Source organism: Colias croceus, chromosome 22 (genome assembly GCF_905220415.1).
Source record: "Colias croceus chromosome 22, ilColCroc2.1".
Taxonomy (NCBI): domain Eukaryota; kingdom Metazoa; phylum Arthropoda; class Insecta; order Lepidoptera; family Pieridae; genus Colias; species Colias croceus.
In genome coordinates this window covers 6,460,093-6,487,186 of record NC_059558.1, presented here as the reverse complement: position 1 = coordinate 6,487,186, position 27,094 = coordinate 6,460,093, and the positions used below count along the sequence as shown (strand labels likewise).

The 27,094-nt window shown below is 31.4% G+C and overlaps 2 protein-coding genes across 2 annotated transcripts in view; both read right to left on the bottom strand.

Annotated features, from left to right (window-relative positions):
• The window catches only part of LOC123701687, an 88,633-nt gene extending 70,214 nt beyond the window's left edge, over positions 1-18,419 (bottom strand). The window contains exon 1 of the mRNA XM_045649188.1: positions 18,265-18,419. The gene's annotated coding sequence lies outside the window, so the exon portion shown is untranslated. The remainder of the gene's footprint in view (positions 1-18,264) is intronic.
• A 4,727-nt stretch (positions 18,420-23,146) lies between these two features.
• Positions 23,147-27,094, bottom strand: part of LOC123701699 (sodium-dependent noradrenaline transporter-like) — a 34,092-nt gene continuing 30,144 nt past the window's right edge. The window contains exons 17-21 of the mRNA XM_045649204.1: positions 25,808-25,948; positions 25,112-25,211; positions 24,937-25,037; positions 24,251-24,418; positions 23,147-23,867 (exon numbers count right to left, since the gene is read on the bottom strand). Of these exons, the coding sequence (XP_045505160.1) occupies positions 23,769-23,867; positions 24,251-24,418; positions 24,937-25,037; positions 25,112-25,211; positions 25,808-25,948 (609 nt within the window). The 3' untranslated portion in view covers positions 23,147-23,768. The remainder of the gene's footprint in view (positions 23,868-24,250; positions 24,419-24,936; positions 25,038-25,111; positions 25,212-25,807; positions 25,949-27,094) is intronic.

Below are 27,094 nucleotides of genomic sequence, written 5' to 3'. Positions count from 1 at the left end.
AACATAAAAATACAATATGATTCATTCATACTATGTAGACTCTACATTGTAGAGTTTATGAATTTTCGCTGTACTACTATAAATATATACTATTAAAACAATGTCATTTTTTTTTGCTAAGATATATGAAGGTACTTTTATATATTTCATGTGGCAACCCTATTCACTAGTGTTTATCTAGCGTGGATCGCAGTGTGCGGGGCGTTGTACGATGTGTTGATATGCTATGTGATGCTGTGTATAATTGAGATTTTGAGTTTTACTATACAGTTCTTATTAACAAATGTATTACCTAGCAAGGGGGCCTGAACCTCAATCCATTGAAATAAAAAAGTCGCCTTTTCTGTCCCTATGTCCCTTTGTATGCTTAAATCTTTAAAACAACGCAACTGATTTTGATGCGGTTTTTTTAATAGATAGAGCGATTCAAGAGGAAGGTTTTAACTTTTAGTATATAATTTATTAGGTTTTAGACAAAGCGGGCGAAGCCGCGGGCGGTAAGCTAGTAGGTAATAAATCATTATTAAAGATTTATTATTATTATTCGTTATAGGTTAATTTGAGGTTGTGTTTTCAAATGTTTTATTCTAATTCAAAATAACCATTTCCACGCTTACAATATGCGCCTTACAAACCAATCAGTCAAAAGCCATCAAATTCGAATTACCAGGCGTGCAATTTCTCACCAAATACTGCTGTCACAAATTCGAGTTCAAGTACAGTTCGCGTCGTGTTACCATGTTACGGTACCATTTTTAGGGTTCCGTACAAAAAGGGTAAAAACGGGACCCTATTAATTAGACTTCATTGTCGTTCGCCTGTCACAAGGTTATATCTTATGAATAGATGCAGTTGAAAATTTTAAAGATAGTAGTGTGTTTCTATTGTCGTTATACCTACAAATAATAACAAATTGATTAAACGTTGCCACGGCCTAGAATTGGATGGGCGAACAATTTTCATTATATAGTTGCTCTTTAGCTTATAATATACGGAACCCTTATTTGCGAGTCCGACTCGCACTTAACCGATTTTTTCCTTTACAAAATACTGTTAGATTGACGAGTGGTTTCCTGGCAATCCGGATCTAGCCAATTAGATGATTTATTAAAGTTATTTGATGCATCTTTTATTATTTAATTCTATATGTTTATATTACCCGTTAATGTGTGCGATGAAAAAAGTTAACCAGGATGTGGGTATAGAAATAAATAAGTAAGTTTTGCTTGAAGAAATAATATTAAGATCTAAGATATTATGTTTTCCATTTTGTAAGATAGAGTTTTGAATGATGGGATGACAGATAATTTCTGTAAAAAATATTGTACTGCAAACTCCAAAATGTACTCCTAATGGATAAAGCATAATTACATTAAAAAATAGGGTATAAATTAGGACTAGAAGATATTACAATAATTATTAGACACTTATTCGCGAATCTATTCATAGCCACAACGACCGAAAAGACATTTTCAAATATCAATTACCTATATGGTATGCAAATTAATACATTTAATTAAAAGGAAGTGCATGTCTTATATTGGTGATTTCAAAAATCATTTTTAAATGTCATACTTTGTAATTATAGTAATTACACGAGTAGACGACATTTAATAACACCATAAATTATAATTTCAATGTCAAATAAAAGTTACCTTAATTTATTTCTAAAACTTAAAAGCGTACAATGTTTTACAGCTTTAATGACTGAAAATCAGCAAATTAGTGCTGCGAACGCGCAGCCAGAGTATCCCAGCAATTACTGAGATTAACGATTTGGGGACAAACTATATAATTTATATTTCCTTTTACGTTGGGCTCTACACAACATTCGCTTCATTTTTTGAAACAGTATATTGCTCTAAGCTACTTTTAAATCGATTAACATTAATATAAACACGTAAGATCACCTGAAATTCTCTCATTGCATTTCCTCACAACGGGAAATTATCCACCAAACGACCTTGTGGAACCCCTGCCCCCCTTACAACCACATCATAAATTTACAACCAACTCCCGTTCTAACCACGTAATACATTACTTGTATTTGTATAGAATCAATTTTCTCCCTAACTGGCTCGCTATCCGATAGAATTATCTAACTGCGAATCCAGGTTGAAGTACCGTTTTTTTCACTCTTACCTTGCATCCGATTGCTCGCACCTATTTATTTGCTTATCCATTCATTTCGTCCATTGAACTCTTTACTTTTTGACATTCAATGACAATACAAAATTAACTCTATGCCATTGTTATAAAGTCGCTTATTACCGCAAATGAAACGTTGTTTGGTCGCGACTTGACAACTTTGCACTAGCTTTCTACTTCCTGTCCTCTACAATAGGTTACGCCTTTATTTGGTTATCAATAAGGTTGTTTTTTGTTAGGAAATATAGGAATCAATGTAGATTCAGGTGCAGCAAGGTTTGTGAGTTTTTGTTTAAACAATTTTTCGTACGTGACAATCTGCTGAGTTGCTTCTTTGAGCATCAAATACAAGCGGTGTTTATCTTGACACCTAGTTCTAACAAGATGTTTATTTAGTAGTTAAAGTTTACTTCAAAATTAGTTTTTTAATAGAGGCAAGAGTTCACTTAATAATGTACAATAAATAATGAAACCTACAATATTCTCTATATATTTTTAAACTAAATAACAAAATTAATAATACTCAAGTATTAAAATACATTAATTCGAAATACATCTTTAATAACAGCACGCAACTCTCTAAGCCTGAAGGTTATTTACAACGACCTCTTTATTGCGATTTCTTTAAATTGTTAGAATCATTTAATTTAATTTGATGCCATAAGCAGTGGATGACCTAATTTATAGAACGTTGAATATAATATAGAGCAATCAAAATTACGAACTTTAATTAATTAAAAAACGATAAGTCTTCTAAATTTTCATCCCTCAGATATAAGACCATCAAAGCATTTATAACCATCAACAAAGAGAAACTTGTCCTAAATATTTTCACAACAAACTAATCAAAAAAAGTACGTTTGCAAAAAAATTACGATACGATAAATAGAACTGTTGCAGTGTTTTTTTATCACCAATAAACACGGCACTTTGAAAATTTGTAAATCGTTTTACCAAATAATTGTAATTTTTGTAGTGACATGAAATAATATTATGTACGTCTACATAAAATTTCAGATAAATTGGTACAGGGATTTCGGTTTGATAGAGCACCATACAACTACAAAATTCATTCACATATTTTAATTCTATACTATGTTTACAATTAAAATAATATGGAAACGACAATTAATTAATCTAGAATTTAATTTTTTTTTTTATTACATACTATTACACTACTATATTGTACCTAATACTGTGCTACTACTGTCTTTGTGAGCACAGAACTATATCTCGATATAGTTTTCTTTATTTGTGAGTTCTTTCTCGTAAATCTCAGAACGTTTCTAGTGTTTCTACTTATACAATTTTCACTGATCTGTTGCTAATATTATGATCTGTATAATACTTCAAAATAATGAATGAATGAATAAATGAATGAATGAATGAATGAATGAATGAATGAAACGTTTATGTTAATAAATAATTGTCAATCAAGGAAAGTAATGTTTTCCTTATAATTGTCAATCTCCTTTTGCTAACCTTTATTTAGGTACATTTAAATTATCTCAAGCAACCAAGTAAGCGGGAAAGAACTAGAAACCATTAGATTATTTAAGAACAGTTTGCATTAATTAAAACTGAAACTAATGGTAAGTGAACCGGTTTTGACTACCGTGCACATGTTGAGACATCGTTGCGACACCTGATAAAAATACTACTTCATATATTGTTCTTGTTTCTTGACCTTTTGTAACCTACTTATTTGTTATTATGCAAAACTATTTCAAACTACCTCGGATATATAGAAGGCTAGATGCTAGATGAGTTAGTTACAGTTAGGCTCGTTCAAGGATCGAGTAAACAGTATCATTTCAATCTCTATTTAAAATTCGATAGTAAAACTTTGATTGTTATTAAACTAATTATACTTACTTGATAATTAAATATAGGTCAGCTTGACAAGTGTAATTCTATCATTCCCAACATTATATTTCTCAAATCACAAATCTGTTAAAGTTAGAACCAGATTTATAACAATCAACCATAGTTAAATTTAATTTAATTTAAACGAACTGTTATATTTTATAAAATAAATTTCCGAAACGTAATGTTGAAAGAGAAGTGTGCGCAAAGAGCTAACTTTGAGACACGAATACGACCAGTAAGCGCACGTATTGTCACATCTAGTCTATCCTAACTCTATGTCGCAGGCTATTTAATGGACGAAGAAGAAATGAGTTTATTACACTTTGGTGTAATTTTGAAATTAAATTCGTTTCTTGGGTGTAAATTACAATTAAATTTACGTTATTGTATACGAGTGTGAGAATATGTATCGTAATAAGGTAGAATGTTTTGTATTTATGTCAATTTTGTCATAGATTGTTGTAACTACATAATAATTATATTTCAAACTTAATAGAATTATGACGAATAATAGATTGTGTTTAAGATAATTAGTAGGTATATTTTTCTGATTAATTCCTTTCAATTATATTATTATGATCAGGCACGTTATAATTAAGATGGAATTTATTGGGACGAAGTTCCGTACCGCGCGTTGCGAAAAAGGGCTAGACGGAATTAAGACCAAAAGTTGTAAGGACTAAGGACCTTATTTACTTACCTACCTAAGGCAAAAAAACTACTCCAATCAATCTTTCAATACTCGTAGGCATTAATTTTAAACACAACTAAATCGTAAAATATACAACAAATATGAAATGATATATTTTTAGTTAAGTACCTGTAACTGCCTTGTAATGTTTTGGGTATACATACCTGTAAATTACTTGTGATGGAAAATAAAGAATATAGAGAAAGAATATAGAACAAAAATGTATGGAAGCAAGAATCACTTCTCTATCCACATATGCCATAAGATATTGAATACTTTATTAAATTTATTATTATTAACCATAAAAATCGAAATGTATGAGCCGTTTATTTTTATTGGCGATTATTTCAACAATGTATCGGTCGTTAATGTGGTTGAAAACCAAAGAATAGATTAGTATTGTTTAGTTTTATGACTCATCTACCTACTGACAGTTTATTATAGGATCGTCTGTTACAGCATAATTTTCTTTATGTACATTCGATTGTACATATAGCTAATTCTAGTATCACAATGTTTGTAAATAAACTGTGAAAACTACTCGACTTTTTTAAATTCTTTTTTGACTGATTATTATGATTATTTTTTGTAAATATGTTCGGTAGGTTAAAAAGTATATTTTATACTGGTAGGTAATTAAAATCCCTGACTGAGCAATGTTTGCATTATCAGTCTCTTATATCTGAGAGGATTGCCTACTCGTAAGTCGTAACTTACTTTAAAATGTTCCCTCTACCACATAATAAATAGGCTCTATGTCTTTGCTTTCAGATTACTTTCATATTATATTTTTGAGCTCCATTTGTCTGTTGGAATCCATTTAGACTTTTTTTAACCCAAATAATGCAAACCCGACTGTAAAATTAATTTTTAATTATCTAATAAGTGCAATATGTTAACCCTGCACTAATATTATGTCATAATGCAACCAATAGTTCACCCCTCTGTACAACCCCAGCTGGCCTTATCTTTCACAAAATGTACTATAAAATAAATGAACATCTGGATCTATTTAGACTTTAAAATGTGGTCACAAAAATTGCACAGAAAAATAACCCTTATTGTCAAATTAAAGTGTTGAAAATGAAATGATAATTCCAAACAGCTGATTAGAAACAGATGTTCCAAATTCTAAGCACGCGCCAAGCGTTCAAATATCGAACTCGACTTTATTACAATCTGTCAATAGAGTCAATCTGTCAATAGAGTCAATAGACAGATGTGCTACTTTTTTATTAATTTTTTGTCATAGACAATTCTTGCATCGAAGTATGCGAAATTGGCGCAGAATGTTTGACGGTTTGATAATTACATTCGTCAGGCTTTACAATTAATAAAGTAACGTATAATACTAAGACCATTCTTTTATAAATTAGGTAGGTACCATTTCTTTTCAAGCTACAACAATAAACTTCACATTTGTATAATATTTATAGCTGTTCTTTTATTTTTTTGTGAATAAAATATAAATTGAATTTACACATTACCTACCCATTTCACCATTAGACCTATACCAATAACAAACTAAAAATAGACTCGAACAACATAATATGTTGCTCGAATCTCCTGAATAAAACTAATTACTAAATGAATCTAAATAAGATCATGAGCAGTTCCCGTTACGGACAGTTAGTCAATTAAAGACATCCTGCAATAAACGTCGTGACGTGGGAAGAAATCATCTTGTGCATCCTTGATAACTGTCTCCTTCATTCAATGTTTATGATGTAAGAACTATTTTTTGCGAGTCTATGCGCTGTCCATTCTTTGTCGAATCATTTTTAGTCTATGGAATGAATCGCAGTAGTTCCTTTTTCAAAAATGCAGTGTCAAAATTTCAGATTTTTTTTTATTATTTTTTAGTGCCAGTATTGCCAACCAAAATAATGAAATCGAAGTTTAACTAATAAAGTAACTTTATAGTGCGTCACATCTTCTTACCATGTAGAAAGAAAAAAAAAACATTATACCTATTCAGAGATTTCTCTTATCTTTAAAGTCACTAAAAAAGTTGGCACCTTATTTCTAAAGCTACAAGTTAATAAATCGACATCGCGTGTTCGCGTGCTTTACTCATATGAAGCTTCTCTATTTTAATCTATATCTTTGGTTTTAATTAAACAAGCTTCTGGCTGTACGGATAGCAGATAAATTATAAATTTGAATATAACGGGGAATTTTCATGTAGCTTGTAGCTCTATGTATCGGCATATCGACAATATTATTTTTTCTTATCTTATAGGTTAGTCAGTATCAATATTATTTTGAAAACAACATTTGTGACTAGCAAACAAAAGATCTAATTTAATTAGATAATATTCAGGTATGATTCCTTCTACTATTAAAAACTGTATTTTATATGCCCAAGATAAAATAGACAGAGTTAAAAGCATCCAGGAGCGTGTTGACACAAATTAAAAATAAAAAGCATCGCATTCAATCAATTCAGTAATCTAAAAACAATTAACTTGCTCTCGCACTCGCAAGCCAACAACAAAACATAACTCTTTTTGCAAAACTCATATTCATCTCTGAATATAACCGCTGTCAGCAATAAAAGGGCGTAGATAAGAAATTATTTCACTTATCCCTTCACTGTTGAGAGCAAAAACGATATTATGTGCGTTTTGTGAGAGGTTAGAATGCAGATCCGCCCGCGGCTGTCACTCACTAACAACTAGGATCTCTTTGGAATTTCTATTCTGTATTATATATTATGATATGAGGTTGGCAACATTGAACTTGGTTTTCAGCTGCGCGTTTTTTTTTAATTGGAATTTGATTATGGCCAACAATTTTTTGAATTTTTAAAATTGCGCTTTAATAACTAGGTTAATTACTGTGTAGGTATAGTACCTACTTATTAAAGTGTCAATACTATTTTTTGATTGATGTAACTCCTGGGATTAACTTAAGAAAATATGTACTCAATGATATTAATCAAATACAAACATTTGTAAACAATCGATCTATTATTAGGTACATTTCAAAATACCTGAAACTACACCACTTAAGTAGCTAAACAAAAAATGCACAACAAAACAAAAGTTCGTCGCACTGATAGCTCTTTAAAATCGTCTTATTAACATAATCTTGTTGAAGATTATGTTCTTGTTACGAGAAAAACAAAATAGCCGATTTGCATACGTTCCGATAAAATAAGACTGGACTATGAATAAATTAATGTTTTTTTTATTTAATTTGTTTAAAGCTTATGCGTGTGTTATGTCATTATTTCTTTTAGTTGTTTATTTGTTTCGTAATACGGAATTTTCTATTATCATCACTACATAAGTAGTATAAAACAAAGTCGCTTCTCTGTCTCTATATTCTTATACTTATATGCTTAAATCTTTAAAACTACGCAACGGATTTTGGTGCAGTTTTTTTTAATAGATAGAGTGATTCAAGAGGAAGGTTTTAGTATATAATTTATTGAGTTTTAGACATAGTGGGCGAAGCCGCGGGCGGCAAGCTAGTTTTATAACAAAGAAGAGTTGTGTTACAGCAATTACCGACTCTATGTATGACCTAAAAATATTTACTTAGATAAATGCATGTAATAAGTTATGTAGATATTCATATAGCATTAAAATATTTATTATGAACTCAATAAAGCCCCCATGAAAACTTCCTTTTGCGAAATACACAAGCGAAATTTAATATAAATATGTTAGTTCTATTTTTTCATAAAGTTTACTATTACAATTACCATTACAACCAAATAGATTAAACTGAGAACATAATTTAATTTAAGTTAAGCCTCTAAGCAATTTATTTATACCTAACATTACCACTATTCTAGGCCACAAAACCAAACAAAACCATTTCGTATCAACGATCTATAGATCCGATCTATAAAATGAAATAACGTTACACGGCGGATGCGCTTGCGCATCTTCCTGTAATATTAACGCATTTCGGCTGGCCTCAATGGTTTCCTTCCAAACCGGCTCGATTCTAGGCCGAAACTCTTTTTATTTATTGCGTCATTACGATACAGTTAATTATTTATGTGTGAACTTCGGAAATGTATGAGCTTATTACACACACACACAGGCAGGTATATATTATGTACGTCTACACTCACATAGACAAGAATGTATGTGTTGTATAATATACATCTAGATTGAGCCTCGCTCGCACTGCAGTTTATTTTTAACTACCTGTGACCCGCGGTTTTACCCGCATTGCTCCGCTCCTATCGGTATTAGCTTGATTATTTAATAATATAATCTATAGCCTTACCCCATTAATGGACTATCTAACAATGAAACAATTTTTCAAATCGGACCCGTGGTTCCTGAGATTACTGCGTTCAAGCAAACTCTTCAGCTCTATAATATTATATTGTAATTGTTGTTATACATTCAATATCCAATCTTGTTTGCCATAAACCTTTTATAAATATTTAAAAATGAAGACCGATAAACATGCCCCATGGGGCAAAAAAAAGCAAACTGCAGTTTGCCCGTCTTGAACTTATACATATAATATCTTCATATTTATACAAATTGGATACAAATTATTTTACATGACTCAAACATGCTAACACACAAAAAACTTACATCTATATATATAAAACTCAAAGGTGACTGATATAGTGATCTATCAACGCACAGCTCAAACCACTGGACGTATCGGGCTGAAATTTGGCATGCAGGTAGATGTTAGGACGTAGGCATCCGCTAAGAAAGGATTTCCCGAAATTCTTGCGGGAACGGGGAAAAACGGGGATGCACGTACAAAGTCGTGGGCGGAAGCTAGTAGGTAATAAACTTAATAGGTACTAATGTTTCAATTAATTATTTCTAATTAACTCTACTAACACTAGATAAGAAAGAAAGAAGAAAGAAAGAAAATCATTTATTAGGTACACCACATTGACACATAAAAGTAACAAAATTAAAAAAAAAGAACAGAACGCAAAACAGAGAAAATAATAATAAATTTGTGTGGCGACCTAAATGGTGAGGCCCTCAGCATATGTCATGCCGACATGGTCGGCATAACGCTGGTTTTCAGTGCCCCCCACAAGACAACAGGGCAGAAGCCCAAAGTGTCCCCTAACCGTGACTATTACTAATAATACCTACCTATACAGGAAAAATAATAAATACTAAATAGAAACAAAATCCTCTACATAATTATACATTATGGAACATATAAAAACAAAAACATTATAACAAAAACATTATATTAGATAAATGAACGTATATCTGAATGTCATTCAAATAAAATACCTAAATCTACATATTGGAATATTGTGAAATACTCCTTTACCGTATTTAAATAAAAAATAAACCTCATGCAACGGAAGTCAAGCCATTATAAATACCTGACATTCTTTTAAAAGAATATCAATGAATTTATCGGAAAAGAGCCGGCAGAAGGTCAATGTAATGTCGCACGGTGACAAACATACATACTGGTTTTTCTTACAATATCATGAGTAATTGTGAACCTACGTGACTTTTTTAAATATTGTTAAAATATCTAGATGAAAACCTTGAAGTAGTAAATAATTTCAAAAGTAAGTAGTATAGTTTTGTTATGCATATTAGTTTTGAGGGGTATCGTTACTCGCGTCCGTAGGCTTTAACTCTAGAGACCCTACACGTGCTCCCCGGGTAGTGCCAAATGAGTAACCGAATTATACTGGTGGAAGACAATTTGTCCCGGCTAGTCACCACCCATCTGTCAAAGCCATGCCGCCAAACGCTCGCCGTGTTCCGGGATGATGGCAGATGAAGCCCTTGTAATTGAGTAAAATAGGTATGAACAGTTGCTTTGCATTGGAGAACCGAATCTGCCGCCTTCGTGTTGCTGTCCTGAATATCCTAGTCTTGGAGACTAGCGGGATCCGAAGAAACGGTTCACCGCTGGCCGACCGCAGGTTGTAGGGGGCCCAAGTAACGAATTAGCCAGTCGTGAAAGGCTGCCCCGCCGCCTGTGCATAATCCTGGATTGGCTCCAACGTGCCGATTGGCGATCGGAAGAGAGGACCCGTTGGCGAAATTCAGGGGGTTTCGGGCGTCCCCGCAGTCTCCAGGCTAGGTTTATTTTTTGGGTATTAACATGTTGGTGATAGGTGGTTCCATATGCATAGCCTCGTTCAACTTCTATTTTTGCTCCCTGTCTAATCACTCTAAACTAATAAATAAGATGAAAAAGTTGCATAAAGGAAATCGGTATTCACAGCGGCTGCACTTCCTCTCTCTTAAGGTGCACCTCTCCAATATTCGAGGCTTGCACTCTAATCTCACACCGGTCCACCATCATCTTGAGACTGAAAAGCCGCACCTTTTATTCCTAACAGAGACGCAAATCCGATGTCCTGATGACACGTCATATCTCGGGTACCCTGGTTACTTAATATGTATATATATGTATATATGTAATATTTTTTATTTATAAAAAAAAAAAATATTTTTATTTAATGAAAAATAGCGTACTATGAATCTATAATACCTACATAGTATAATCAAATATGACTTTGAGTAAATAAAAAATGTCATATTTTAGGCATTTTTTTAATTTTTGTATTGTAATGATAATATTATCTCTACTTCTAGGCTGTAGGTAATAAATCTAGAAAATACGTAGAATTTAACTGATAGGAAGCTCAAATTATTCTATTTTCAAGCAAAATGGATATTTTAATAATTATATTATTTTACTCTTCTCGTTCAATGGAACGGAAATCCTACATTTTATTACGTCCAAAACATATTTTTTGAGTTTTTGATAAAACTGTATTTGTCTCAAAGCTATAAAATATTACTAATTAGCATTTGCTGTTTTGCACATGTTTGGCTCAAACAGATACTTATTTATTCACATACAATAGAATATAGATTATTATTTACTAGCTGTTCCCCGCGGTTTCACTCGCATTGCTCCGCTCTTGTTGGTCTTAACGTGATAATATATAGCGTATAGTCTTCCTCTATAACTTTTTTCAAATCGGACCAATAGTTCCTGAGATTAGCGCGTTCTCACAAACAAACAAACTCTTCAGCTTTAAAATATTAAAGTATAGATTTAGACCCATTTTTTAATTTCAACTCCGTTTTTTGCATTATAAAATCTACTCTCAACTTACGAAAAAGTTCCTTGAATCCATATACAAAACTTTAAAAATATTGAATATCATAGTTACATCATATGAATTTAAATAAAAGCACTAATAATAAAAACTACGCTATACGTAACAGGTTTCGCGGGTTGTTGAACTGTGACAAGTTGCAGTCATTATGGAAATAAGTCATTTAGCGAAATAACTGGGCCATTAAGGCGGGACGTTTGTTATGTGAACTTGCATACAAAGAGTTTCTATGTATTGCTATTTCTTAGCTTTTGCAGCACAAATGGCTGCTGCAATAACATTTTCATTATTCTTCATACGAAGGAATAAAATAAACGCCTTTTTGTTAACATGTACAAAGTAATTCATTCCAATTCAAATTATAGTTATTTGCACATATGTACTTAATATTATAAATGCGAAAGTAACTCTGTCTGTCTGTCTGTTACTCAATCACGGCTTAACTACTGAACCAATTTACATGAAATTTGGTATAGAGATATTTTGATACCCGAGAAAGGACATAGGATAGGTCTAAGGTCTTATCCCGGAAATCCCACGGGAACGGGAACAGATTTTTCTTTCTTCTGCGCGGGCGATGTGGAAAGCTAGTAGTACCTAGTTACAAATTATACCTATCACGTAATAATAAACAGACAAAAATCTTATATTGAGGTTTAACTGAGTGTACCTACCTATATTTTGCAAAACATAATATTATGTGATATTTGCATAGTTTGTTGCTAAAATGATTAATTTATATTATTCACTTTAACTTATGAATTATTTGAGTGTCGTTAAAAAGAGCTTAAAATTGAGAAACGGTAGGTACCGGTTCAGTTTGATACTAAATAAGTATAACTAAAGTTTGAGTTCAATATACGTATTTTCCGAAAATTTTCAACCGTCTTCTTAGGTTTATTACCTCAGAACTTTCAACTGGGTGAACTGATTTTGATGATTCTTTTTTATTTGATAGCTCTCAATTGTTCCCATTTAAATTTTGTCCAATTCTGACAATTTTAAGATGTTTTAGGTTGTTAAAAATTAATTAATAACTCTTTTTCAGGATACCATGTATACTCCGGCCGCCATAATCTCTTGACACATTGCATTAGCACATTTAAGGAGACGTAATATAAAACCGGAAATTTATTAAGTGATAACTACCAAGAAACCGTTTTAATTCCATCTGTCAACAAGCTGAAAGCACGAAATATCTTACTTTAATAATCAAGTGTATGAAATCTTATTGCTTCTGTGTTTCACTATTAATTGCTTTTGGATGCGGGTAAAACCGCGGGGCACAGCTAGTAAGAAATATTCTTTATTCTTATAAGAGATATGTATCAAGCTCTACAAATTAGTTATTACATAATTATCTCAAAAATATTCTTATGTATTGTTATTGCGGTTATTATCTACTTTGTACTTTTCACGATCGTTTTACTTAACGAAAAGATAGCGTTCCTAAATCATCTAGAAATATTATTTACACTAATTGTTCATACACACCCTGTATATTGTATAACAATCAAAACAAATGCTGCGTGTTTGTAAATAATAACCGTATTTCGTAAACCAATCAATGAACATCAAACGTTGTTCAATCACGCAAGTTCGCTACTGGTCTCACTTGATGAGAGGAAACGCCTATGGAGAAAACTATAAGCCTCTTCATCTGTTAGGTATATTGCCTGATATTTGTTTAGAAGTTACTATTTTAGTTACGGATTTGGTAGATATGCTATGCCATGTGACGAAACAATTATTTTACTATGTTTATTTTTTATGTAAAATAAATGATGTACCTACATTGACTCTTCATTTCTTTCCCTCATTATAAACCTATAAATTACATGTAGAAATACTCAAATATAAGCCCACATCTCTTTATGCTCTATACTTCAAGAATTAACCCTTAAATGCAATCGCATTCTAAACATGCGTCATTCTAAACCTGCCAAATTGTACAAGCCAGCTATACCAGTTCGAGAGACTACAATAAAGTTATGAAACCGCCGAATGCCTAACAATGTTCAGGACAGGTCTATTTATTGCGTCTAGAAGGTACATGCTATTATATAAATAGTTTATTGATACAATGCAAATGCACAATGGAAATAGATGTAAAGTTATGTTTGTCTTGTTGGAGTATAGACTGGTTGTTTTCCGCAATGCTGTGCTCAAAGTATATTCTATACGTTTAAGCTTCTTTTTTTTAATATTCAAATATTAAGAGATAAGATTGTTAACTAAAAAATAAACCTTTATAAATGTTTACACATAGATTTTTTTATAATATTATAGCATATAATAAAAATACCCTGAAAAAACAATTATTCTACTGCGTTTTTATTTTTATTCTTATTAAATTTGACACCATACTTTAAACTTTAATAATTGCATTTAAAATTGCACTCTTTGCACTGTGACATAAGGATTTATCACTAAATTATCAGTAACAAAGTAAAACCCATTAAAATATAGATATCACCTATTTAGTTACACATTCCATTCAACGAACTAAAAAATGTGCTTCATTAGTGCTTCCATCAAATGGCATAAATAAAAAAGTGTAATTATTAATCAATTAATTTCCCACGCCATAATGTTTGATCGTTCTAAACCAGTGAAGCAACGAAATCGTGACATAACATTGCATGTCTGAGACGTGTTTTATTTCCTTTAACTTGGGTTTATTTGGTGATTCTAGTTTCTTACGAAGTACCAGTATTGTGGTGTTAAACGTAATGCGAAAATATGTTAAATATTTTTTGTTAAAGGATTTAAAAAAAATGTAGGTGTAATTATTCTGGTAGGTCTTTTAGGGTTAAATCGTTTGGTAATATTTGGGTAAATTGTCATCAAACTCAAATAATGTACATTATATTTAATGTATGTCTTCAATTGGAATTAATTGAAACCGTTTAAGAAGTAATAAAACAAACATCTATTTTCAAATTTTGTATTCATGTATAATTTACGATATTTCTCCAATTTTTTTGGAGTAATTGTGTAGATATAGAAGTAATTAAACTATCGAACTAAAATACATACTAGTATAAGTAGATTTTTATGTCGTTCTTCATTTTGTATGTCTGCAAGCTAAAGTGTTCCAAGTTAAATTTTTTAAGATACCTCATTGAAATCATAAACTCAAAAGTCAAACACAAATTCAAACATTTATTTATTCAATTAGACTTCTTTTAGAAGCACTTTCGAATCGTCATTACATATTTTAACATTTACCACCGATTACTTACATTAATTATAATACATATTATATCGTTTTTATGTAACCTTTATACCAATATTGCATGTGGTAACTACCCCTCAACAATACATCTTATTATTTTTGACAGCGTTACATCAATAGACAAACTAAATAATTAACTCTTTTGATTATATAGATCGTTATTTCTGAACGATTATTTGAAAGTTATTTATTTCTATTGTAGTTAAATTGCTAACGATTACGTTTTTATGTAATTATACGTTATATCATCGTGAATCGATTATTTTTTCAGTAAAATGAATTTTATTACTTAATGAAAATTTACCCGCTGTGCTAAACTCCTGTTGATCTTAGCGAGATCATATTATATAGCCTATAGTCTTCCTCGATAAATGGGCTATCTAACACCGAAAGAATTTTTCAAAACGGACGAGTAGTTCCCGAGATTAGCACGTTCAAACAAACAAACAAACAAACAAACTCTTCAGCTTTATAATATTGATTATAATTACTCAGTGGTTATCATTATTGATAACCATTTCTCAGCTTGTCTTGCTGTTGATATAATAATATTACCTACGCCAATAAAAAGTGAAAAACCAGGTTATCTAGATTTGTATATAAAAAGTTTTACATTGAATTACATTACATAAAATGTTTATTTCTGTAAAAAACTCGAATTCCTAGATATAATTGTTTTAAAACAAAAGATCAATTGTTTCCTAAGTTCACAAAAAGCGAATTCTGTATTTATACTGTTGGAAAAATATACTTTGGTGTTAATGTAACAGATTATTTATTTTTGGTTATATTTGTTTAAAAAAAATATAGAGCAAAATTTCGTTAGAAGAGCGGGAAAATATATTACCAAGAGAAAAAAGAGAGCTTTATAGAATTTATTTTAAACAGTATCATTTTTTTATTTTTTATGAAAATCTTCTTTTTTTGGCTCTTCGGTACAAATTGTAACATAAATACTAATGTATAATTGCGAAAGTAACTCTGTCTGTCTGTCTGTTATTCAATCACGCCTAAACTACTGAACCATTTTTCATGAAATTTGGTATGGAGATATTTTGATACCCGAGAAAGGACATAGGCTACTTTTTATTCCGGGAAAATGACACAATCTCAGAAATCCCACGGGAACGAGAATTTTTCTATGCGAGTTTTTCTTTGACTGCGCGGATGAAGCGGCGGGTGGAAACCTAGTTATAAATATATTACGAATGTGCTACAAAAATAAAAGTAGTTTGAAAAAGAGGTTTACAGTTATTTATATATTTATATGTAACTGCTACATTATGTAGGTCTAACTAGATAGCCCGTATATAATGTTAATTATAGTATAACTATCTCTTAATGCATACATTTTATACGAGACTGCCTTTTATTAATTTTTTTACATACTAACGTGCATAAAAATCGAAGTATTTCATTTTGTATTTGATGAAAATATATCACTAAGTATGGCTTTTAAAAACTAAAGTAAATAAAAGCAGCTCAGGATCAGTATGTTAATTTTGCGTGTTGTATGAGAAGAACCTTACACAATATACATACTGTAAGTAGGATTAGAGTCCATTTTTTTTATTTCAACTCGTGCGACCAACTTTATATTAGAAGTGCCAAATGTAGAGCAATGTTAAAAAATTAAAATAAGAGAGTTTCTATAATATAATTATAATGAATTGCACAAAACACAAAAGTGCAAATGAGATATAATAATAGCACAACACAGTAAAGTTCTCTAAAGGGCCTCTGCGTGTTGGATCCGTGTCCCCGTAAGCCGTAACGTAAGCCTTCCAAAGGACCGGGTACCTTCCTTATGATGGTACCTGAGTATTATGAAATGAGATACACATAATAGTAATTTTATTAATATTTAAACTCAAACATTCCCACCAAAGAAGCATTTTTTTAACATACAACAGTTTAATTACAAAATTATAAAAAAAGGTATTCTTAGCTACTCAATTTTTTACTGCATATACTATGACCTAAGACCTAAACAAAAAGGATTCGTTAATTTTCTCAGGTAGGAATCGAATATACGACCTTCACAGTCCAGAGTCCAGAGTCTCTATAATTACTCCTGCCCTTTTGATTCCAAAGAAAAAAGTGGTTTTTGATAAACCAGTATAAGATGATCGCGATGTTATAGGGTAGAGAGTTTATGGTAGAGCTCTTATAATAATGTTATTTTGATTGAATAAATTATTCTTACTTCAGTTATATTCTAGGCTAATTACCTAAATCGAGTTCAGTAAATAATGTTATCTTAAACTTTATTCAAAGAAACAGGCAAAGTAGAATAAAATCTAAATTAGCATTTCGAAATTGAAAACTCTCTCTTTTTACTTTTATCCAGGTACAATTTAATTATCTATATTAATATTTTTTCTCTACATTGTATTCAATACGCAGAAATATATTTCCGTCTCTATCATAAAACATCTCTACCTAGAGACGAGAAAAACGCTTGAAATTCCTAGAATTCGATACTGATTTTAGGCTTTAGTTTTGCTAATTTATTTAACGGAAACATTAAATAAAATATTTATGGTACCATAACAGCTAGCTTATACTATTATGTAATAATTACTCTATATACCTATTTCCTTTGAGATCTCAGACCGTATAAAAATTATGTCATACAAATGCCATTGCTAATAAAGTTGGCTCTACCTCGCATTGAGCGAGTTTATAAGAAGATTATTTCTATGTTTTACTTCAGATTTGTATGTATTACACATTTATTTAAGCATGTATGTATTCATGTAATCACATTTTCAAATAAATAATAAAATAAAACGGACTTTCTTATGTAATTTCGATAAATTTCTCAGTATGTCTTTGTTTAATCCTAATTTGGTAGAGCAAAAGCTCAAATGCGTTGAATAAAACTATAGAAATATCTTTACATAAGAATACATAAGTCCGTTGTCGCAAATTGTTAGTAAGAATGCCTAGGTTAATGTTGGCCCGCTCTACGTTCACATTTCCACAGCCGCAAGGCATACCATCGAAACTACAAGGTCGAAGAGATTCGGCTCGCCCTAATAACTGTTCCTACGAAATTCACACAAAAAACACTGTAAATAACCTCATAATTACACAATCACACACTAACAAAATACGGATAGCAAAAGTCAAAGTGAAACCTTTCAAAAAGTACTTCGAAGCCTCTATAGAAATAGGGCTTCACGCCTCGCTCGAGTCGACACTTACCAATGAAAAATAAATCCACACCTAAACATCCATTACCACATTGACAAAATAAACTTTTTATCACGTCAATTGTTTAATCACAATTTTGGAACACACGTCTGCGTTTTATTCGACACACTGGACGCAACATCCGCACCCCTCGGCGTCTAGCGCATAACTGAGGTCTGGCTTGAATTTCTTGAGTGTCAGAAACTTGCACGGTGGGTTGCGCTCGCGCACCCAACGGATGGTCCGGTTTCAACTTCGCCTTTTGTCATAGGAATGACTTGGTTTACGAAAATTATGTAAGAAAAAAACACTTGTGTTATTGCGAATTCCTCTGTTGTATAATAATAAAAACAGCTTTATAAAAAGGTTTGTTGAACTGATTGTTTTTATGATCTAGAAACTTATGATAATATTTTATCCCTAACAATACAATTACATTCAAAGTAAAACACCTAAACCTATTCTTAGCAAAGCCAGCGTGTACCTATGTATATCTTTGTCTAAGAATGTTTCTTATAAAGCATAAAATATAAAACTGAATCAATGTAGAGCGATGGCCAAATTAATTGCATATAAAATTTATATATCTCTATAATTTGTATTTGTACGAAAAGTAATATCAATTTAGTACTTGAACTGACTTCATCCTTGGCGTTGACCGAGCAATAACCGGCTAAAAAGTAGAGTACTGTTTCATATGTTTATCAAGAGCATTACATATTATACATACATACATAGCAATGTTCAGGGTTAACAAAATAAAAGATTTAATTGAAATAATTCATCTTCAAATCAGTTTTAATATCTACTTTTTATACACAATAGAATACGTAGGTAAGTATTATGATTTATGGGAGATAGAGTGGGTATATTATATAATCACAATTGGGCATATTATAATATACAAATTAGAATGTAAATTACATTTAATATACTTATAAAATATAAGAATATGAGAGAGAGATCATAAATATTAAATAGTAGTTAAAATAAAGTAGTATTCCAACACGCACGATAGGATAACCCAATAGTATTGATTTGTTGAAAAATCTCTATAAAAATCTCTATATTGTATTACCAGCTAACTTTTTTTAAATATTTGGTTATTAAAACACTATGTACTTTTAAAATTTTAGAGTAGGTAATTAAGAAATATTCATACTTATTACTTACTCATATTCATACTTATTATTTGCATTGAAAATTGTTTAAATAAGGAAGACATTAACGCATAAACTCGCGTGCAAGAGCTAGCTATAAATACACAACTGTATGACAGTTAACTAATATTCAAATGAATCGCAGAATACATAAATAGCTGAATTGACGAAGCATTTTAATTGCAAATAATAAATTTCTTTTTAATTAGAACTCTTTATCCGATACCATCCGCTTACGTCACAACTAAGTTATACAACGCCTTGAGTAAGTTACGTTAAGTAATATTAGAACATATTTGGATGTAATTAATTTAAATTAAATCAGACGTTTCGTTGGATAAGGTGTATCAGATAGCGGTATACCAAATACGTTGATTTTTATTGTTATTCTCCTTATATGTGGTTATCTCAAAATATGAAAGAGCATCGTGGTTCAGTTGTATATTCGACTGTTGTAATGTCATCATCATCATCATCATCATGATGATGATGATGATGACATTACAATGACTGTTGTAATGTATTTGGATAAATATTGCATTTTTCCACAAAAAAAAATAGCTTAAATTTTCGTGTAATACATAATCCAATTATTTTTAGATAGTTCGAAGTCAAGCATTTTGAACAATTTAACGAATAAAGAAGGGGCCGCCTGGAAGAGATCACTCTGAAGTGATAAGGTCGCCCCATGAGTATGAGTTTGTCATTTACTTGTTCATTTTAAAAAAAATATGTATAATAAAGTGTTAAATAAATAAATATAAATAAAGAAATTGCTTTGAATTAAATCAAAAAATTTTCATCTGGAAATGCAAAATTCATTCATAAATATTAAATAAGGTACCTTTTACAGTTTTGTCTTCAGTATAGTAAGTTTGAAAAGTTCTCGAAGCTAAAATTCGTGGAAGTTGATTTTGGTAGAGTTTTATTAGTATGTAATAAATACTTAGTACCGATGTAGAGTCTGGACTCTATCTACTGATCAAAGTTATAATTACATTATAACCTATCAATAACTCGTGTATAAATCATTTAATACGAACCTAAGGCTCATACTTGTATTTACATTTAGCTTCTAGCAAATATAGAATAATCCTGATGAAGAGCATTTAATATATAGAGCAGGATATTTAAAACTCGGGGCGGTCTCAATTACGGAAAAAATTGAATGTAAAGCAGCAAACCAAACAGAGTGGGATAAGACTGAACTTGTCAAAATCTGAACACATTTTTATGAGTCTGGGTTACGCAGTAATATTTTTTCTTATCTGTGGTCTTGGTAACACGTGACTTACAAGAAGTCGAGGTTTAAAGCCAATAAAAAAACCCTACATACTTTTAGCTGAAATGCTGAAGAACTATGTGATGATTTTGCTATGAGACGATTTACGCTTTTGGCTGAAATACACTACTATAAGATGAGACTCAGTTTTATATATTACATAATAAGTATTATAAGATTTTATGGAACTTTCTAGACGTCAGTTTCACATCAATGTATCGCACTAAACCGCGGGCTGCGGTAAATGATTATAATGTTATTTGTAACTAACTTTCTCTTGTTTTCTTTCCGTTCTTATGGTGATAAGCTCTTTATTATTATAATTTAGTAAGAAAATAAGAAAAACTAGTTGACACTAGACTTATTATAATCAAACACAGAAAGTAAGCATGACTATTTCTGTCTCAACTTTGTTGTATATTGTGTGCGGATCGTGTAGGTATTATAGTTTTTATGTTTTTGATAACTTAGCTCGTATATTATGTTTTGGTTTGGTTTTTCTGTATTTAAATATTTATTATGGTCAAGCTTGATAAATTCCAAATCGACGTGTAACCTCTACCGTCTAACGGGCAAAACTTGTACAAGATAATATGTTGTACATATTTACTATTTGTTATATTTTGTTTGCCTTTGACTTTTAAACCTAATCACATGCGAGAGATATTATGTTGAAAGGCAATCAGAAAGAAATATATTATATGATTTTAATGTGATTATAATAATTATTAATACAACTTAACACAGACCTTGCTCCTTCCATAAAAGCGCCACCTATGTATCTTTGTATGAACTAATAAAAAAAGTATACATATGAAGTGGTTTATAACAAGTCTCTCTAGATGGCGCTTTGATAAAATTTTTAAACTTTCAAGAATTCATGAACATTATTCGAATATATATTGTATTTTTTAAAAATAAAACACAAAAATACTGTCTAATACATTTATTTATAAACAACTGAACACAGTTCACATCAATCTAAACACCTACATACACATCCAATTAATTTTAACATTTATAATGATTTAACATGGTATTTACAATGAGTACAATAACATGGTACATTTTTACTCGCCGGGAGCGTATATTTTTATAAACATTCTAATATACAGTTATTTATATTATTTATTGTAATAAAGCGCATCCATACATTTCCGGCAATAAAATATTTTAAGCGTCCAACATTCAATATTTATGTATTAGATAAAGCAAAATGTTCAAACACAACAAAATAAATTAATTTAAATTGAGTATATTAACATAAAAGTATTATCAAATATGTAACGTATATTTTCAACCATACAATAATATGAATTCATTCTAATTTCTAAAAGTTGGTACATTTATACGATATAGGTACCTATTATTTAGGTAACAAAATGTATAATTAAATAAAAATAAAAACAATTTAAAGCCTACAAAAGAGCCTTTTGTTCTACTACCTTCTTAAAAAGATACTACATTCCATAACAATTCTATACTGAGGATCTAATACCCTATAAAATACTCTTAGAAAATACTTATAATTTGGCGCTAAAAAACAACACAGCTTTTACCAAAACTTATATTGATATTTTTCATAAATATTTAATCTGTTAAACAATGGATACAGACAAGATACAGACAATAAAATACAGACTATACAAAATTATTGTTTACTGTCACAGACCTGCCAGTCATATAATTTGAACAACTACTAGCGGTACACAGTAAATTTGAAGCAATATCTTATAGTAACCAATATTTTATAGACTGCAATGCTTAATCATATAACATAGGAAACTTCTAGAATGTGTACTTTTGATTTTTTGAAAAAATAAATAATTACAATTCTTGACCTCTTACTCTTCAAAAAAAAAATCGGATCGAAGTATATGCGCTGAGAGGAGCTGATTTCCAAGATCTTTTTTTTGTGGTATTTTTCGCTTCGAATTTTGGATTAACACCAAATAAGTTAAGTAACATACTAATTAAGTAAGTAAACGAGAATCTTTTTGGTTTACGTAACATTGCAGTCTTTAATATTATCTAATCTATATAAACTACTTACCTACTAATACTGATTGTTCTAACTGATCTACTAATACTATCCGTACAAAAAATACTTCCTAAATAGGAATGCTAATGCGTTTTTCAGAGGTATGAACGTTGCTTTATCTACACGAGCGTTTATATAAATATACATACATACATAATATTAAGCCTAATTATTATTCTACAAAGGTCCTATAGCTTTCTACGAATATTAAAGACATATTATTTAGATTCTGTGTTAAAAATAAACAATTTTTTTTTTGAAGTGATACTTCTTTATCGGGGTTGGAAAAAAAAAATAGTGTAACATTTTTTCGTTACGCGTGAAATTTTTCCGCTACGCGCCATCTTTTTCTTATCCCTACCACGCGTGATTCGACGTATTTCTGTAAAGTTGCTCATAGTAAATTATTTTTTGAAAAATAAGGTCAGTTTCACTTCTTACGTGTGTACACTAGTACACGCACACATTTTTTTTAACCACACAAACATACAAATTTATACGCTATAGTCCGCGCCAATAAATGATAGCTTGATGAAAATAGGCTGTTTCAATCTATGATAATATTGAATACTGAAAAAATATGTTTGTATAAGTACTTACTCACTTTTATTTATTTTATTTACTCTATAGGCCCGCCACTTATCAACCCATCTTATTACCTAACATAATATGTATACGACGAATATTATTATATGATTTTTATTTGTTTAGTTCTATTCTATACATATAAAATAAGTTGTCGTGCGATAGGTCAATGCTTTTACAATATAATAGGTAAGAAAATTAAAGCTCAATTAACAGAAAACGCGAAATTATCCATCAAGTCACCATCAATGACATTCACCAGCAATCAACTACATCTTTCTCGAAAAAATAACATACAAAGATATTACGCGACCATTATCTCCATTTCTGTCACACCATAAATTCTATCAGCTGTTTCTCATGGTTTTTGACTGTATTGATAAGTACGCAAAATACGTAAAAAAGCTATGTCTGTCACATATTTAAAATATGAAGTATAGCTAAGACTTTAAACATATAGCCAATGTTTCCAAGTGAACCGAGATACTGGTGCTCCACTTCTGATGGCTTCATGTTCAGATTCCGGTGAGATGCAGCAGGCTATACGCTGAAGATTTATGTAAAAATTGTGTTATGTAGGTAATGTTAAATATAACAGATTCAGGTCCATGCATTATTTTTTGACTGTGAAGCAAATGGAATTACGGTAACAGGACGTCGTTGAAGGTAACGATTCTTACCGCGTTGTCACTTAAATTATTTTTTCATTCTGTTCATTAAATTGTGACTTCATATAGCTAACATAATTAAAAAAAAAGAATAAATTGAATTTACAGTAATAATGTCAACACGAAAATTTCAAGCGAAATTAAATATTATAAATTAATAATCTCAATTTAAGTTCCAAGATAATTGACCTAAAATCACTTCCAACCTATATTAGGTACCTATACAAAATTTCATAGCAATATTAAATTAAACACAACTAACCTGCCGACAAGTCCCCGGTGTGGTAGCTAGTTTAAATATGGCGACCAATGGTATCATCAATATGGAAGAGCAGGCAAGTCCCCAGCCCAGTACTTCGGCCCACGCGGGATACTTGTAGTGCTGGTATTGGAGCGGCTGCTGGTATAGCAGACCGAACACAACCACACCCTGGTGATAGGGAAGTTAGAAGTAATTCTTAGAATTCTTAGGGAAGAAGTCAGAAAAGTGGAGGAAGAAAGGTAAAGATCGAGTAAAGTGTGCAAATATACGAGGGAGGAATCAATTTTATTGAAAGAGATAGTAGAAAGGGTTAGGAAAGGAAAATAGGATGAAAACGAAAGATGCAAGACCAGAAGTATAAATAAAAAGGCATCATCTGAATAGAAGAGCATGCGGGCACGCGTAGTAATGATACACGAGCGGCTGCTGTTACAGCAAACCGAAAACCAGCTCATCCTAGTGATAGCGAAGTTGGAAGTAATTCTCAGGGAGAAGTCAGAAAAGTAACTGAATAAGAAAGGAAGGATGAAAACAGAAGAAGGTGCAAGAAAAAAAGACGTAGAAAACATTTGTGTATGGAACCGTTGACTTAAAAACGTACAGTTAATGTAAATGTAAAAATGTAAAGTTTGTGATCAATAAATTTGATTTGATTTTATTGTCATTGTCATAGTAGGAACACTTACAATAATAAACACGGGGCTCACAAACTTCCAGCATATTCTCCAATATATACCTGGCCGGAAACCGAGCATTTCTTCCACGTCATCGGAGAACCTTTTCAGACCTAGAATTATTATTTTAAAAATTTAAGATATTAAATGATATATTATAAAAGTACATCAGAAAACTTTTATTTACCATAGAACCAAGAAACAGCAAGAGCTTCGAACAAAGCAGAGCAGAGAAGAGAAATTCCCGCCGCATATGTATCCAGCAAGTGGAACATATAGATACCACCCTGTAAAGTAAGACATAATAATAGTTATTTTTTTAAGTTCTCTTCGTTTTTATATTTGTGCCATAGATAATAATAAGATAATAATATAGGTATTAATTTGTAGGTAGTGTGAACTTAGAGTGTGAAAGTGACTGTTGGGATCAAAAAATTAAAAGGGTTCCTCTAGTGAGTATGTAACGTGTGGTATACCAGAGTTTGTGTGTAGATGCATGTGGTTCAGTAGAATATGAATAATTATGTTGGCAAATATTTTTTGAAGCGAATCTCCTACGACATTTTAACTTAACGTGTTTCATGCATAAATGCGTGTTGTGTGTGTGCTCACTCCAGCAGTTCCATGATCACGTACTCTAGACCTCCCATCTGTGTGTGTAGTGTGTTGTGTGTGCGGTGTGTATGTGTTGGCGTGAGCCAACAGCCCCATGATCATTGATCACGCACTCTAGCCCGCCCATCTCTATGTGTGGTGTATGTGCTGTGTATATGTGTGTTCACTCCAGCAGCTCTGTGATGATGCACTCAAGCCACCCATCTGTGTCTAGACCTCCCATCTATGTGTGTGTGTTGTGTGTGTGTGTGTGTGTGTGTGCACTCACCGGGGTCACGTTGACACACGCCACGCAGAAGGACACGCACACGACGAGCAGCGTGAAGTGCTCGCGGCGCAGCCAGGCGCGCCCGCCGCCCGCGCGCGCCGCGTCCAGCAGACCCGTGATCACACACTCTAGCCCACCCATCTTTACAAACACGTACATGTTTTATTTACAGCTTCCAATATGGTAAGTAATATATTACTTATTTATTTATTACTCTTTAATAAAACTATACATGGGAAACTTATTGCTAATTTATACAAAACAAAACAAGAAAAGTATAGTTTATTAGGTGGCCTTATCACTTAGAAGTCTCTTCCAGGCAACCTGGAACTTACTACTTATACAGGGTGTCCCACTGTTGGTATACTAAGCTCAAAGGAGGTTATAGTTTTGCATACTGAGTACGTAAAAATACTTATAAAATTCCAGACGCAGTTTTTTTTTAATAATTGAATTCTACTATGTGTACACTGTACACCCATAACAAGCAACCCGCCCAGTTTTGCTACCAGCACGTGGATTATGTTTTCATAGACAAAATGCTCATATTAGCGAAGCGGTATATGCCGGAGGTATAAGCGATAGGAGCGAAGCTAGAGAAGAAAACATGTATTTTCAGGAAACAGCAAAATTTTGTTTTGATGTAATTGATGTTAAAGTATTTTCTACGTGATCAGTGTATGTAAAACTACAAGTCCCTTTCCACTTAGTATACCAATAGTGAGACACCTTGTATATGGTAATATCACAGTATTACAATATTATTTAGGAAATATGGTAATACCTACTGTGGTAATATGGTCTGGGACATTTATTTAACCCTAGAAAGATAATCATATTGAGTAGTACGGGAAAGATAGTCATGCGTCAAATTTACGCATGTTTTTTAGTTAGCTCAAAGTCGAGGTATATTGTTTTTTTTCTATAAATTGTAAGTTATTTTATATTAACAGTTATATTAGAATAATTAATATTACAAATAATTTATTTTTGATTATTTTTATACATATAAAAAACGAAAACATTAAACGTCTGCTTTAAATCTACAATTCTTGTAACACGTATTATTTCCAATAAAAATTTATTTTTGACCACAATTATCAGACTTTTTTGTATGTTATATATATGTTGTACATATAGTTATATAAAAAAAATAGTGAGAAACAAGTTTAGCACATATCAACGTATGCTCACGACATATGTTCTATGTTACATTTTTTGCAGGAGGCATTTGACTTTCGTCATATTTCAGAAGGACAAAAAGTATAGTAAATACGTTTTTTTTTT